Source organism: Ammodytes marinus (genome assembly GCF_949987685.1).
Source record: "Ammodytes marinus genome assembly, chromosome: 13".
Lineage (NCBI taxonomy): Eukaryota > Metazoa > Chordata > Actinopteri > Uranoscopiformes > Ammodytidae > Ammodytes > Ammodytes marinus.
This window is the reverse complement of record NC_137217.1, coordinates 3,443,707-3,458,951: the sequence shown is the minus strand read 5'-3', so window position 1 is coordinate 3,458,951 and position 15,245 is coordinate 3,443,707. Positions and strand designations below refer to the sequence as shown.

General features: G+C 45.6%; 1 protein-coding gene across 2 annotated transcripts in view; it reads right to left on the bottom strand.

Moving 5' to 3' along the window:
* The window catches only part of cep162 (centrosomal protein 162), a 41,380-nt gene that overhangs the window by 1,767 nt on the left and 24,368 nt on the right, over positions 1-15,245 (bottom strand). For both annotated transcript variants that reach the window (XM_080039286.1, XM_080039285.1), the window contains 13 exons: positions 14,991-15,130; positions 14,397-14,516; positions 11,944-12,075; positions 10,852-10,964; positions 10,351-10,450; positions 10,126-10,252; positions 9,318-9,481; positions 8,221-8,325; positions 7,293-7,514; positions 2,611-2,793; positions 1,120-1,426; positions 749-881; positions 99-240 (listed from right to left, as the gene is read on the bottom strand). In XM_080039286.1, coding sequence (XP_079895412.1) covers positions 99-240; positions 749-881; positions 1,120-1,426; positions 2,611-2,793; positions 7,293-7,514; positions 8,221-8,325; positions 9,318-9,481; positions 10,126-10,252; positions 10,351-10,450; positions 10,852-10,964; positions 11,944-12,075; positions 14,397-14,516; positions 14,991-15,130 — 1,988 coding nt within the window. The remainder of the gene's footprint in view (positions 1-98; positions 241-748; positions 882-1,119; positions 1,427-2,610; positions 2,794-7,292; positions 7,515-8,220; positions 8,326-9,317; positions 9,482-10,125; positions 10,253-10,350; positions 10,451-10,851; positions 10,965-11,943; positions 12,076-14,396; positions 14,517-14,990; positions 15,131-15,245) is intronic.

The following is a 15,245-nucleotide window of genomic DNA, read 5'->3' as shown; positions in this document are numbered from 1 at the left end:
GTGTGTGTGTGTGTGTGTGTGTGTGTGTGTGTGTGTGTGTGTGTGTGTGTGTGTGTGTGTGTGTGTGTGTGTGTGTGTGTGTGTGTGTGAGCCATTACCTCCATAGTGTGGAGCTGGTTGGCCAGTGTAGCCACTTTAGAGGAGGAGTGTTCCAGGGCCTGGGAGGCACGCAGCTGCTCCAACACAACATGGTGCTGTGCCTTCAGAGAGGACAGCTGCTCTGCACACTGCTGCTTCACTCTACGACAGCACATGGGACTTGAGTCATCATCACATCCACTAACATGTCACTCAAATGCCTCGTTTCCACCGAGTAGAGCAGGTTGGGCCGGAGCGGCTCAGAGCGGGACAGCTCGCTTTTAAGAATCTCGGTGGTGTTTCCACCGCCGACCCTACCCTTACTGGTAGGGCGGGGTTCAGGCTGGACTGCGATAGCCGCCGCCAGAATATGGGTCAAACTATCGGGCTGTGGAACAACTGTGGTCAAGCCAGCGCTAACTTGTTTCTGCTTGGTCAACCCAGCCGCTTCTTTATTTATTTCCCCCGTGTTGTGAGCGTATGACGCCGGTAATAAATGCACAGAGACGGCTCGATGCAAGCTGACAGAGACAGTGAGCAAACCTCTTATATCCGTACCCTACCCAACTTTTGGCAAATGGAAAGCCAAAATAACCGGATCGAACCGCTCCGACCCGACCCGCTCTACTGGGTGGAAACGAGGCATAAGTGTCCACACTGCCACTCATACCTGTCCAGCTCCTGTCTGGCCTGTCCAGCTTCAGCCTCTAACCGCTCCCTGTCCTGCCCAGTCTGCTGCTCCAGCTGCTCCACACGCTGCTTCAGACTCTCATTCTCCTGCAACACCTCCGAGATATGACTGCCTGGAACAGAGATCCAACAAGACCCATGTAGCATACTGAACATATATCTACTGTAATAATGGAATATTATTATACACAATAGAAATATCTGGGAACACCTCAAACTCATGCTCTGCAACTTTACAGATAAATATGGAATTATTATATTAGGGGTGTCAGATGTACAGTGATGCACTTCACTTCAGGTCATAAACAACATAGTGTAGTTTTCATCTAAGCGTGCATAACAAAGCGTTACCTGTGAAGACAGTAGGCTGGTAGGTCTTCTCATACTGAGCAGTAGGGAAGGTGTCCCCCCCTCCACATGTCTCTGGTGCAGTGGTAGGACTCAGTGTTTTGGCTGGAGCTGGCTGGCGCTTGGTGTCTGCTCTGTGTGTGTTGGGGACAGACAGCATGGTCCTCCTCTCCCTCTGCAGCCGCTCCACAGTGCGACTCAGCTCCTGTATGGTGCGTGTCTTAGCAGCCAGCTCCTGGGACATCCGCTCTATGCGCACGCCAAAGGCTTCCTCCGTCTGCCGCTGGTGTCTGCCTGGACTGGGCTGGGTCTGGAGGGGGAACAAAAGGGGTTTGATGCTCATGTTTAAGCCACGGAAGAGTGATTAAAGTTACCTGACGTGAACTATGCTCGTAAGCAGCCGCAGTGCAATAAAACCTTCAAAAGTAAACAGCCCGCACTGTATAACACCTGTTCAACCTGCATAAACTAGGGCTGTCAAGCGATTAAAAAAATGTATCTAATTAATTACAGGCTCTGTGATTGATTAATCTAAATTAATCGCATACTTATATGACACTTTTATGCCTGTTTATAAACGGCTGTATAGCCAACTTCGCCAAATTTTCTACTTAAAACCACAAAAAAACAAGCAGGCTAAATGAAGACTGTCTATCTTCCACAACAGACAGCGCTGCACTGCCGCGTAAATCAATAATGCACAGACACTGCGAGAATAACATAAGATAACTTCCTACCTTCATGCTTATTTGCCCGAAGCTTCCCATAAAACGTCCATAGAGCCCTCTCTATGCTTCTTTCTTTACTCTTTAATCCTGTGCGGGCCATGTCCGCAAACTACAGTTGCAGCTGCGCTATCGTCTCACCCCTTTTTCACCGGGTCAAAGGGCACTATTATAGAAGTGCGATTAATCTGCGTTAATTTTTTTAATCGCGTTAATTTTTCTGTGATTAATTCATCGAAATTAACGCGTAGGCTACAGTATATTCAGGAAATTAAGTCGATAATGACGGTGAGCAAATAACAGGCGAATGAACGTGTGTATGTACAGTATGTGTGTGAGTAATGTAATGTAACTTTATTTGAACAGGGACAGTGTACAAAAGAAACATTAACCTTGTTTAGAGCAAGGAGAGATGCATTGTACATGTATGTGTATTTATTATACTATCTATGATTGTACCAGGTTTTAGCAAACTGCTATTTTCCACCTGTAGTCCCTGGGCAGGTGAGAACAATAAAAAGTACTAAACTAAACAAGACACAATAATATCTAAACATGGGATTAAACATTAAAAGGATAACAAGATACAATGATATAAATACATAGGATAAAAAAAGTTTACGAAAAGCACTACATTACATATTCTATAAAAAATATATTTTATAAAATACAAGTGCATTTTGCATAATAGGTGACCTTGTCCACAGAGCAACTTGTTAAGAGTGAGCAGTGAGGCTAAAGCTATAACATGTCTATTTGACTGTATTACCTGTGTGTGTTCTTTGTGTTGTAGCTGCAGCAGTAGAGAGCTGATCTGGTCCTGTAGTGATAGGTGTGTCTCCCTTTCTCTCCTCAGCTCTTCCTCCAGTGTGTCAACCCTCGTCCGCCCCGCTTCAGTCCCTGCTGCCTCCAGCTGCTGCTCCAGACCTGAGATCTGCTGCTCATAGCGCAGCTAACCGGTACACACAAACACAACCTCATATTACACTTCATTAAAGACCTACCTCACCGGTGGGAATATGACGGTTTATTGAACTCTGAGATCCTATGTAGTATAAATGTGCAAACATTTTAGAAATCGGTTCATCCTAGCCTGAGAAAAGGCATAAAGAGTGTTTTATGGTCTCACTGTCTAACCATACATTTTACTAGTGTGACATCACACCAGTAAAAATGTAGGGTTAGGATTAACAGGACAGCTGGGCCAAGGGAAGACTGAGGGAAGAGAAACCTCATTATATTATAATGGCGATTTTATAATGATAGAACGCTGGTTCCGTATGGGTGGGTGAAGTATTCTTTTATTAATGGATTTACTCTTACAAAAAACAAAGAGGAGATAAAGAAATACGGCTATCAGCTGCTATGAGTGTAGTTATTGTTGGGTTTTTTAACTAAAGAAAAAATGTGTAGAAAGAAGGTCTGTGTACATTTTGGAGGACGCATGATTTCGTTTGGTTGGGAAAAGCGCGGCTATCGCAATGGATTATAGGATGAGTAGTTCCAAAAAAAAATGGTGTACACAGTCTTTTACCTTTGCCTTTTTTTTAAGAGCAGAACTAAATGTTTGACAGTCACAAGTATTCGGGTAGCTGGTTGGTACCACAGCTAAATATGTTGAACAATGGAACTGTTAAAATGTCATGCCGCAAAAAGTAGGCAGTTATTGTTTAGCCCCTATCTCACTGGGCTGCGACTGCTTTCGACAAGTTGGAGACACAAAATTTCGAGAAAATATGCGAATTAGTGACAATTTTCACTTGCAGTCTCACCGAGTTGGTACTTACGACACGCTTGAGGAATTTTCTGGCCAAAACTTGCCGGGAGCTCGCATTTATGTCTCGCGAACGTCTGTCGAACCTTGCGAGAACGGAATGTGCAATTTAGTTTCATATGTCACCAAACCCTCGCAAAGTTGTCTCACACTTCTCGCACTTTCTGACTCGCGGAGACTAAATTGAGAAAGGTTTGCGACTCGTGCGACACACCTGGGACCACTCTGAGACTATTTTGCTTACTTGCTTATGGCTGTCCATCGTATTCGATGATGACGTTGCTCCACTTGAGCTGGGTTATTATGGGGGGTTACGTTGGTGCCATTTCATGTGGCTATGGAGGCCGATGCGCGACCCGCATGGTTTGCCACATGTGGGGCAGATGTAGTCTGTACATGAGAGGGTGGCCCCTGCAGCGCGCTGGTGTCTCTGTGCACGCCACTGTATTCTCCTCTCAGTGGTCTGCTCCTGTAGATGTGCTACACCCTGGTGGCTGGCTGAGCGCCATGTGGGACGGTCAGAAGCCAGGCTTTCCAGGGATGCTGGCTGGATGTCACAGCGCTTCAGGAGGGTTTTGAGGTGGTCCTTGTACCGTTTTCGCTGTCCCCCAGCAGACCTACGACCTTCCTGAAGTTGGCCATAGAGGATCTGGCAGGGGAGTCGCTGGGTGGGCATGCGGACTACATGGCCGACCCAACGCAGGTGTCTTTGGGCAAGGAGCACCTTGATGCTTGGTGTGTGGGTGCGGTTGAAGATGTCCACATGAGGGACTCTGTCCTCCCAGGACACACCCAGGATCCTTTGCAGGCAGCGGATGTGGAATGCCTCAAGTGTTCTGATGTGCCTTTGATATGGTGTCCAGGCTTCTGAGCTATACAGCAGTGTGGACAGACAGACTGCTTTGTATACAGCTGCTTTTGTAGAAACTGTCAGGTTTCTATTTAGGAAGACTCTGTTTTTAAGCCTACCAAAGGCAGAGGAGGCTAGGGCTATGCGGACCTGGATGTCACTGTCGATGTTGCAGGTGGGTGAGAGGACGCTTCCAAGGTAGGTGAAGTGCGGGACAATTGTGAGCTTTTGGCCGTCAACAGTGAAGATACGCAATTCCGGGTTGGTGGGATGTTTGCTGCACAATTATCTGGGTTTTGGATGTGTTGACTTTGAGTCCAAGGGCACTGTATATGGTGGTTACCACATTAAGTGCCCGTTGCAGAGCATCTGGTGTGTGAGCGAGGAGTGCACAGTCATCAGCGTACTGGAGCTCCGGGATTTGTTGTGTGGTGATTTTGGTGAAGGCCTGCAGGCGCCGGATATTGAATAGGTTTCCATCCAGTCGGAACTGGATGTGAACACCGTCTGTGGTTTCCAGGGCTTTGTGTGAGAGGAGGGTGGCTGCGGACAGGAACATGTTGAACAGGACAGGGGCTAGGACACAGCCCTGCCTGACCCCTACTTTCACATTAAAAATGGGGGATTTCTGGCCTCCGATGCAAACACAGGCTTGCATTCCATTGTGGAGATTTTTAAGAATGTTGAGGAACTTTGGTGGAACCCCCAACTTTCCCAGTAATTCCCAGAGGAGTTTCCTGTTGACGGTGTCAAACACCTTGGACAAGTCGATGAAGGCTACGTACAGATCCTTGTGATGTTCCCGGCATTTTTCTTGTACTTGCCTCACTACAAAGATCATGTCCGTAGTACTGCGGTCTCTCCTAAACCCACACTGTGACTCTGGTAGGATGTCCTCGGAAATGTGAGAGACCAATCGAAAGAGCATGACTCTGGCTAGCACTTTGCCAGCAACAGAGAGAAGGGAAATTCCCCTGCTGTTGCCACAGTCAGCTTTGTCGCCCTTTCTCTTATAGATGGTGATGATCTCTGCATCCTTCCACTCCTGGGGGATGGTTTCCGAGGACCAGATGTTATTTATTAGCTGGTGAAGCTGACGGGTGAGGAGGTAGCCACCATGCTTAAACACTTCAGCAGGGATTCCATCAGGCCCAGGACTCTTGTTGTTTTTGAGGCTTTTCATGGCTTTGTGAACCTCAGTGAAACTGGGCTGGGAATCCAGATGGTGAACAAGGGGGACGTTTGGGAAATCTGCGAGTATGGATGGGTTGGAAGGGTTCTGGGAGTTGAGGAGAGTATTGAAATGCTCAGCCCATCTGTCCAGGATCTGTTGAGTGTCCTTGTGTATGGTGAGTCCATCAGCCGATCTTACTGGTGTTGTGCTTTTCCTCTGGGGACCATATATGGATTTGATGGCATCATAGAATCCATGAGTGTTATTTGTGTCAGCGTAAAGTTGGATCTCGCTGGCTTTCCTGGTCCACCAGTCATTTTCCATGACTCTGAGGGTGCGCTGTACTTCGGCTCTGATGGAGATGTAGTGAGTCTTTGCAGTAGGGGATTGTGGGTTAGCTAGGAGAGCAGCATGCGCTTTGTGTTTTGACTGGAGGAGGTTGTGGATATCCGGTGAAGTGTTGTCAAACCAGTCTTGGTGTTTACGCCTAGTGAATCCCATTGATGTCTCTGCTGCCTGATAAATGGCAGTACGTAGGGAACTCCAAGTGGCGTTGATGTCGGGGTCTGATGGGGTATCAGGACTTGCAGAGAGGTTTGTTGCAAGCTGGGCCCTCAACTGATCTACACAATGGTTGGATTTTAGTGCGTCACAGTTGAGCCTTTTCTTTGCTGGGGTTTTTTTAAGCTGGGGACGGATATCCATCTGTAGTTTGGCTCTGATCAGTCGGTGGTCAGTCCAGCAGTCAGCTCCACGCATAGCCCTAGAGATTAACACCTCCTTCCTGTCCACACTGCGGACGATGATATAATCCAGTAGGTGCCAATGTTTAGAGCGAGGGTGCTGCCAGGAGGTCTTGTCCGTATCCTCACTTTGTCTATGGCCCCAACTGACCTCTTCCAGTGGCATGAAAAGCTCAAGACGACCTTCGGCCAGGCGGGGTTGCAGAGGACTGCCAGAACACCGGTCCATTGGTGTCTGCCTAACGCGGGTCTTCTCCACTGATTTTTCGTTAGGGGTTTACTCCAGTAGCCATGAAACCAAAGGTTTACCCAGGAGGCACTGGGGCAGTGGATGGCGGTAGCCAGGACGTGTCCACACCTGGTGGGCCTTGGCTACCTGCCTCTGGGGCCCACTGCTGCTCCGAGATCCCCTACCAGTTCAGCCTGGTGTCGCAAGACTACCAGTTACCGTGTGCTGCCGCGAGGAGGCACTGGAGGGTCTTGGTGGAGGAGAGGCTATGTACTGACCTCGGAAGACTTACGCACTCGGCTTCCTTTACCCAGGACTGGGTTGGCCAGCGGCAGGGACTAAGGGAAGGAGATCACATGCATCCCTACATGCAACGGCTTCCTAGCATGCTGCACTAGACGCATCACAGCACCCTGTGAGCAAGGCTCACACACGCGACACGTGTGACACACCTGGGACCACTCTGAGACTATTTTGAGAGTAGATTTGTCGCACACATTTTTTGAACATGTTCAATATTCAAGCGACAGGACTGCGAGGCTCTGCGACTCATGCGAGGAAATTGAGACCCCCGCTAACGTTTCAAGACAGTTTAGAGACTCCCTCGCGAATGCAGTCTCCAACTTGACTCTAACAGTCGCAGCCCAGTGAGATACGGCCTTTCAGCTCTTTGAGTTGTACCTTGATCCTGGTAAACTGCTGCTCCATGGCTCTCAGGCTGCGTTTGGCCTCCTCGTGGTGCCCCTCCAGCTCGGCCTCCAGGCGCTGCACCCTGCTCTCCAGCACAGCACTCACCCTGCTGCCGGGTACAGACGCAGCGCTGCTGGCTGAGGCTGCAGCGTACAGCAGAGCGGGCAGGGAGTTTGGGTTCCTGTTTCTGAGGATCTGCTCCAACTCCTTCACCTGGTACACACACACACACACACACACACACACACACACACACACACACACACACACACACACACACACACACACACACACACACACACACACACACACACACACACACACACACACACACACACACACACACACACACACACACACACACACACACACACACACACAATCGGTCAGTCAGTCAGTCAGTCAGTAAGTAGACGCAGGCTTGTTTACTTTGAATTATGAAATGAAGTTCACAAACTATAAATCAACTATTTCGGTTTGTTGTGTGAATGATGGGTTATTAACCATTCAGTAATTTTTGTCCGAGATGTGGGTGAATTGAGAAACTCAAGATTTTGTCTATTCAAAAACACACAGCAGCTCCACTTGGAAGATAACGGTGGTATTTTGATTAAGCCTTGTTTCCACTGAGCAGCACGGTTTGGTACTGCATGTTGTGTTAGGGAATGGCAACCCTAGGTCTGGCTTGTGTTTCCACTGCAGACAGTACCCTTACTTGTACTTAGTGTAGCCCACTGATTAACTCAATGAATACAAAAAACACCAGACAATAAACAGAGAGCTGCGCGCAGACATTTTTCACTTAGCACAAGACTCTTGCCTACAAGATAAATAAACGCGTGCCGAGCCACACCAAACTGCACCCCACACCTCAGTGGAAAGGAGGCTTTAGTGAAGTAGTACGTCAGTGTGGTTGTACCTGTCGCTCCAGGTCCTGTGTTCTCTTAGTGTTGACTGGTTTCTCCTTGGCCTTTCTCTGCTGCTCACTGCTTCTTCTGCTAACGTCCATTTTCAGCTGTTCCACCTTTAAACACAGACAACCTGTTATTGCAACATTTCACAGTTCATCTGCAACTGGCTTTCTGCACACTTTTTCATCCCACAATATAGCTGATACGACAAGTTCTCCATTCATGGGCAGCAGCGGCGAAGTGGGTAGGGAGGTCGCCTCTGGATTGCAAGGTCCGAGGTTCGATCCCCCGCCTACCCGCCACATGTCGAAGTGTCCCTGGGCAAGACACTGAACCCCAAATTGCTCCCGATGGTTCAGAGAGCGCCTTGCATGGCAGCTACTGCCATCAGTGTATGAATGTGTGTATGAATGGGTGAATGTGGTAAGAACTGTAAAGTGCTTTGGGGCTGAGAAAATCGGCTAAAAAGCTCTATGTCAGTCAAGTCCATTTACCATGTTCACAGGGGTGGGCACCTTTTTTCCCCTCGAGAGCCGTCCTGACTAAGAAAATGTGAGCAAAGGGCCACAAATTGGGCAATTTGTGAAACATTAAATGCTTAGCACACAGTTTTATATCAATGACTTCCACACGGAAAGTTAGTGCCACATAACATTTTCAAACTGACCTTTGTTGTCTCCCTCATACACTTTTCAGAGAAAGGCTTGCCGCCTTCTGCAAGCTTGGCACATAGCTAAGTTTTGTTGCTGCTTCTTCAATGGAGGACCAGCTTTTCTTACGCTAATTGTAAACTCGTCAAGTGAGGTGAGTGAACAAGAGTCAACTGTAGGCCTACTGTCTAGTCCAAAAGTAGACAGCGCTCACAGTTTGAATAAAGCTACAAAGTAATGCAGCATTGAGATTCAACAATGTGCTGGCTTTTAATGATTTTTTTTTATTTGTTGTTTTAATTTATTTTGACTGCTAACTGCAGTCACTGACAGGAACTTAGCTAAACTGACCATTCCGCTTAATGAACCTTTAAGGTAGTGGTGATCCGGTGTGACCAATAATGAGCTCCTAGATCTCAGTGTTAAGTGAGTGTAAAGAGTGAACAGAGGTGTACCTGTTGTTGCAGTGTGTGTATGTGAGCGGCTGCAGCCCTCTGTCTGTCTGCATCTCTGTCCAGCAGCTCCTGGTTCTCAGCAAACCACTGCAGCTTCTTCTTCAGGGCAGACACCTCCTCTCTGTGCCTCTCCTCCAACACACGCAGCTCCACACTGGTGTCACCTGACACATTCACAATGCACACGGTTCATTGTCTGATTTATGATACGTGCTGTTCATAAAAACATGCTAAAAAATGCATTTTTAAATCCTGTATATAGTGTTTTTTGATGTATAACATGTAAAGAGGCTTCATTCAAAAAACTTTCTGTAAAAACTTTGGACACAAAAATGTTGCAAAAATTGGGGGGCGCCCTTAGCTCAGTTGGTAGGGCGTCCCCCCCATGGGCCTCGGCCAGCAGCGGACCCGGGTTCGATTCCAGCCTGCGGTCGTTCCCTGCATGTCACTCCCCTCTCTGCCCCATTTCAACTCTGTCTCTACACTATCAATAAAGCATAAAAATGCCCAAAAATATCTTTAAAAATGTTTTGCAAAAATGAAATAAAGATTTTAACTCTGGCTTTGTCTAACTTTTAGATTTTTGGTTTTCAGACATATTCAATGATATGCATATTTCGTAAGATATTGCCCAATTTGCATATTTATTCAAACATTTCTGAAAACAATTGTAATTCAACAAATCATTATTTTGATGCAAAATAAGTAATCCACTGGCAAAGTTTCATGATGATATCTATACATTACAAATGTTCACCCTATATGGAAGTTTTCAACGGTTTTTTCAATGTAAATGGTGTAGTTTCACCTGAGGCGGACATGGCCTGAGCCTTGGCCAGGTCTCTGTCTTTCTTCATGAGCTGAAGGTCCACCTCCAGAGCCTGCTTCTCCTGCTTCAGTCTGTGGAGCTCTGAAGACAGCTTGGCCTCTTTCCTCTGCACACACACACACACAAAGCCTGCTTAGATACTGGGAGGTCAAACAGAATATGCATCCGACAGTGTTTCAGTGATTTTGATCAATACCTGAATACCTGAAATGTGTTTATTTGAGCCAACAGGTGTGTCATGCTTTGAGTTTGATCCGTTAGAAAGATGTTGTCCACAGTCCTGGAGCTTCTATTCAATGGCTCCCTGGGGAAAATGACCAAATGAAAAACAACATTGAACAACACATATTTCTGAAATGGTAGAAAAATGATGTGAAAAAAAATATCATAGGGACATTCATTATTTCGTTACCATCATAGCATAATTGCCTAAATCATATTTACTCTACTCTACTTTAACTCTACATCTACTCTATTCTACATCTACATTTCATTAGCCTAATAGCATAATTGCCTAAATCATATGTTAAGGGTTATAGAGTAAGGTAAAGTAGATGTAGAATAGAGTAGATGTAGAGTAAAAGTAGAGTAGAGTAAATATGATTTAGGCAATTATGCTATGAGGCTAACTATTGGAACACATTCACAAGCACAAATTGCACTGTGTGACTACAATTAGGTGAGCAGACATTTAACTGAACCCACCTTATTGAAGCTAGCTCCTTCAGCAGCCTCTGGTTCTCATTAAACATGGCCTCTTCATTAGATTTACTCTGGGCCTGCTGAGCCTTCATCTGCAGATAGATTTTCTCATTCTCCTGTAAAAGAACATCAGTTAAACAGCAAAGCAACATGGATATCAACTCATCGGTTTCCCCATTGCATTGTTTGATAGTTCACCTATCCAAACTGAAAAAAAAATTGTATTTTTTTTAATATGTTTTATTTGTGTTGCCTATTGTTTTGTTGTTGTTTTTATTGTGCAAATAATGAAACACAACCTGTATCCCAGCCTAAAAAGTTTTCTCTAAAATATTTTTCTAAAGCCCTCATTTCTCAAACAACAGTTGAACAGTCGTGTGGAAGGCCGATTGAGGGCCTGTTCACACAGTTTTCAACAGAAACACAAAAGTATTCTTACACTTGGGGCCGTTCATTTACACGACAACAGCTTTTTGGGGTGACTGAAAATGTAAACTTTTCAAACCAGGTTCCAAACTGGTATTTTTTTAAAAGCATCAGTGTGTAAATAGCAAAGCAGTTCCCTTTGATAGCGATGACGGCTCCACTCCACACTTAGCCTCTCACACTAACAGAAATATATATATACCCTAAGTATAATATATATAGAAATATAATATCAAATACCCAAACGTGAGTTAGAAGACAACCTTAATGGAGTAGCGGATTACCAAGCTGTGTTTGTGTTGTTATTCATGATAAGATCATTAACACTCCTCCAACAAAGTGGAGATTTGCTGCACCATTACTGTGATCAGAAGATAGTTTACTTACGGCAAATTGCACCGGAAGGGCTTTCTACTACAACGATCCACCGCCAACTACTGGCCTTGCATGTGTACTACAGCCATTAAGGTTCCTTTGACGGATGTGGGAGCTTGTGGAGCGCGTTCAAAAACTGTTGTCTAAATGCAAAAGTTTTTAAAAACTTAAAAAGGAAAAACGTTTCCGCTTTTAGCAAAACTGTCGTGGTGTCAATGTAGCATGAATGATATGGAGAGCAAAGTAAGAGGCCACATTGGAACACTGTCCCATAAAGAGAGAATGCCAACAGACCTGCTGGTAGCCTTTGATGAGGATCTCCTGTTCTTTGAGCTCCTTGTCCATGTGTGTGAGCCTGTCCTCTGTAGCAGAGTCAGAGGCCTGGGCCCACAGCTTCTTCTGGCTGGCCTCTTCTGCACTCCTCAGCTGGAGAGGGAGGGAAACACAGCACATTTAATACAAGCTGCTACTGCTCAAACCTTCTCCATGATAGTTTACCCAATTTGCATAATCTTACTTAAATTGAATCAGTTTTATTTGCATGGCCCAACATCAGAAATGTGCCTCAGTGGGCTTCAAAGCTGAATCCCACCAGATGCCTGTTCTTCTCAGCTCCTCCACAGCAGCAGAGCTGAGAGCTTTGACTTTAGTCAGTGTGTTCACTTCCACTAGTTCCTCTGCACAGCTCAGATGATATACACACAGCTTCTATTTCTGGGATGCCAAAGCTCGCTGCATCAATATAGCACAGAACACATCGAGAGAGACAGGAACACAGACGCCGACAAAACAATAAAACATCCTGTACAGTTTCAGAATAAGACACCCGGTGTTCACTGCAGGTAACAATCTCAAAACAGAGACACATACAAGCATGTCCACTGTTCTTTTACTCGTTCTGATGGGAACAATAACCTTCAGTGCGTTTGATGTTGTGTAAATACCACATATAAAGAATCATATTATCAAGCGCGATCGCCCGTCACTTTTAATCACCGCAGAAACTCCTAGGTTTTGCGACTCGCGTTGGCCATGCCCGCTTTGATAACAGAGCCGGTGAGTGTTGACAGACGTGGGCGCACGGGGCAAAACTGATGCCATGCTGCAACACAACACACACACAGCCAGTGTGATCCCGGGTACACAGTCCTTACAATATGACCCACTCTGCACTTAGATCCTTAGCTCCACTGAGAAACAACTCCCAGTCAAAAACCCTTTACCGGGAAAGAAATGAGAAATCTCATGGAGAGAGACAGAGGAGGGGATCCCTCTCCCAGGGCGGACCGGACATCATGCAATAGATGTTCTTCCTGGTAGAATATTACAGTAGTAGTCGTAGTAGTGCTGCTTCTCACGTTAGCCATGTGTTATATAGTCAGTAGCAAAAGCTATCAATGATTAAACACCACACAAAAATGTGTACATTCAAAACTTCTCCACAACATTCAGTTCATTCCAAAGTTTTTTGAAATGTCCTAACTTTTCAATGAAGGACATGACCATGGGAACCCTGTGGCATGTATATTGTCCTTTGTGTTGTCTGGACATGTTGCTGCTGCCTGTCTCGGCCAGGTCTACCTTGGAAAAGAGATTCTTAAAGGTGAAGTAAGCGATTTATTTATGTTAATACAAGTGTTAAAGGTGCTGTAAGCGGAATGGTTCTTTTAGCTAACTTCCTGTCAGTTACTGCAGTTAGCAGTCCCCTCCCTCGTCCCTACGTCACCACATTAATGCACTGTGGTCTTCAAGCAGCAAGTTATCTAGCATAATCTCAGATCCATAAGTGTGATAAAACATGATAAAAACTATCAAAACAGACATTGGGAAGGATTTTTACCTGCTCCGCCATTGTAGACGCATACACATTCACCCATCTGTTGCTCTGGCGTGCACTGGCAGTGAGACCATGGAGTGTATATAGTATATATGAGTGAGACGAGTGTCGGTTTGTAGCGTTCTCTCTTCTGATTGGATAAAAATGTTGTGATACTTCAATAAGTTTATTTGCTGATTACATGCAAAGCAGCTGACTGAGAGATCGGCTTTATGAAACGCGCACATTATGTAAGTGATCACTGTATGAATAAAGAGCGATTTAACACTTATATTAACATAAATTAACCGCTCACTTCACCTTTAAATCGCTCTTTATTTATACAGTGATCACTTGTATAGTGTGCACGTTTCATAAAGCCGATCTCTCAGTCACTCGCTCTGCATGTAAATGGCAAATAAACTTTTCGGGATCCCACTACTGATAACCAATCAGAAGAAAGAACGCTACAAACCGACACCTGTCTCACTGCCGGTGCACGCGCAGAGCAACAGAGGGGTGCATGTGTATGGGCCTACAATGGCGGAGCAGGTAAAAATCCTTCCCAATGTCTGTTTTGATGGTTTATATCATGTTTTATCACACTTACGAATCTGAGATGATGCTAGATAACTTGCTGCTTGAAGACCGCAGTGCATTAATGTTGTGACGTGGGGACGAGGGAGAGGACTGCTAACTGCAGTCACTGACAGGAAGTTAGCTAAACTGACCATTCCGCTTACTGAACCGTTAATATCAATGGAACTTAACCTGGTTAAATAAGGGTTAAACAAAAAATTAAAATAGAAAATCCAATCATTGGCCTGATTAATGGGCAGATGAAGTACACCATCCCACTTACAGTAACATGATAGCACCATAGCTGCAGTCTAACTGGATGTATGAGTGTGATTGTTCATGTGTGGGTCACCTTGCTCTGCAGTAGATAGTTGTTCTGTCTGAGCTCCTCTGCTTCATCCTTCATCACCTGAAGCTCTCTGTCTCTCTGAGACAGCTGCACTCTCAGCTGAGAGACCTCCTCCCTCTGCAGCTAACACACACACACGCACGCACACACACACACACACACACACACACACACACACACACACACACACACACACACACACACACACACACACACACACACACACACACACACACACACACACACACACACACACACACACACACACACACACACACACACACACACACACACACACAAACACACACACACACACACACACACACAAACAATAGTAGATCATCTAACAGACACACTGGCCCCTTTGACACAGAGATTATGGATTGTGGAGATGAACCTAACAAAAGTAGGTCTGGTGATAAAAAAAACAAAAATATTGCAAAAAGAAAGTGTGATGCCTCACTGCATTACACTGACAGCTAAAATGCCTCTTTGAACAGCGTTTGTACAATACATTTTAAAAGCAGTACCAAGACACTCCAGAAGATCTTTCCGTTGGGTTCTTAATTGTAGTCAGAACTACAAGTCTGTTCTTACATTGTTGTGAGGAAGCTGCTGTGTCAGCGAGCTCTGGAGAGTGTGTGTGTGGCCCTGGAGACGGCTGGTGTCCACCTGCTGCTGGAGGACACACACTAGAGACTGGACAGAAGACACCAGCTCACTGCTCAGCCTCTCACCTGCCAACACACAAACACACACCGAAAAGTACGGTAATTCCCCCAAAATATTGTCATTAAGAAAATCCAGACTGGTCTCTTAATTTTTTCAAGAGCTGTAGTGTATATATAAAAA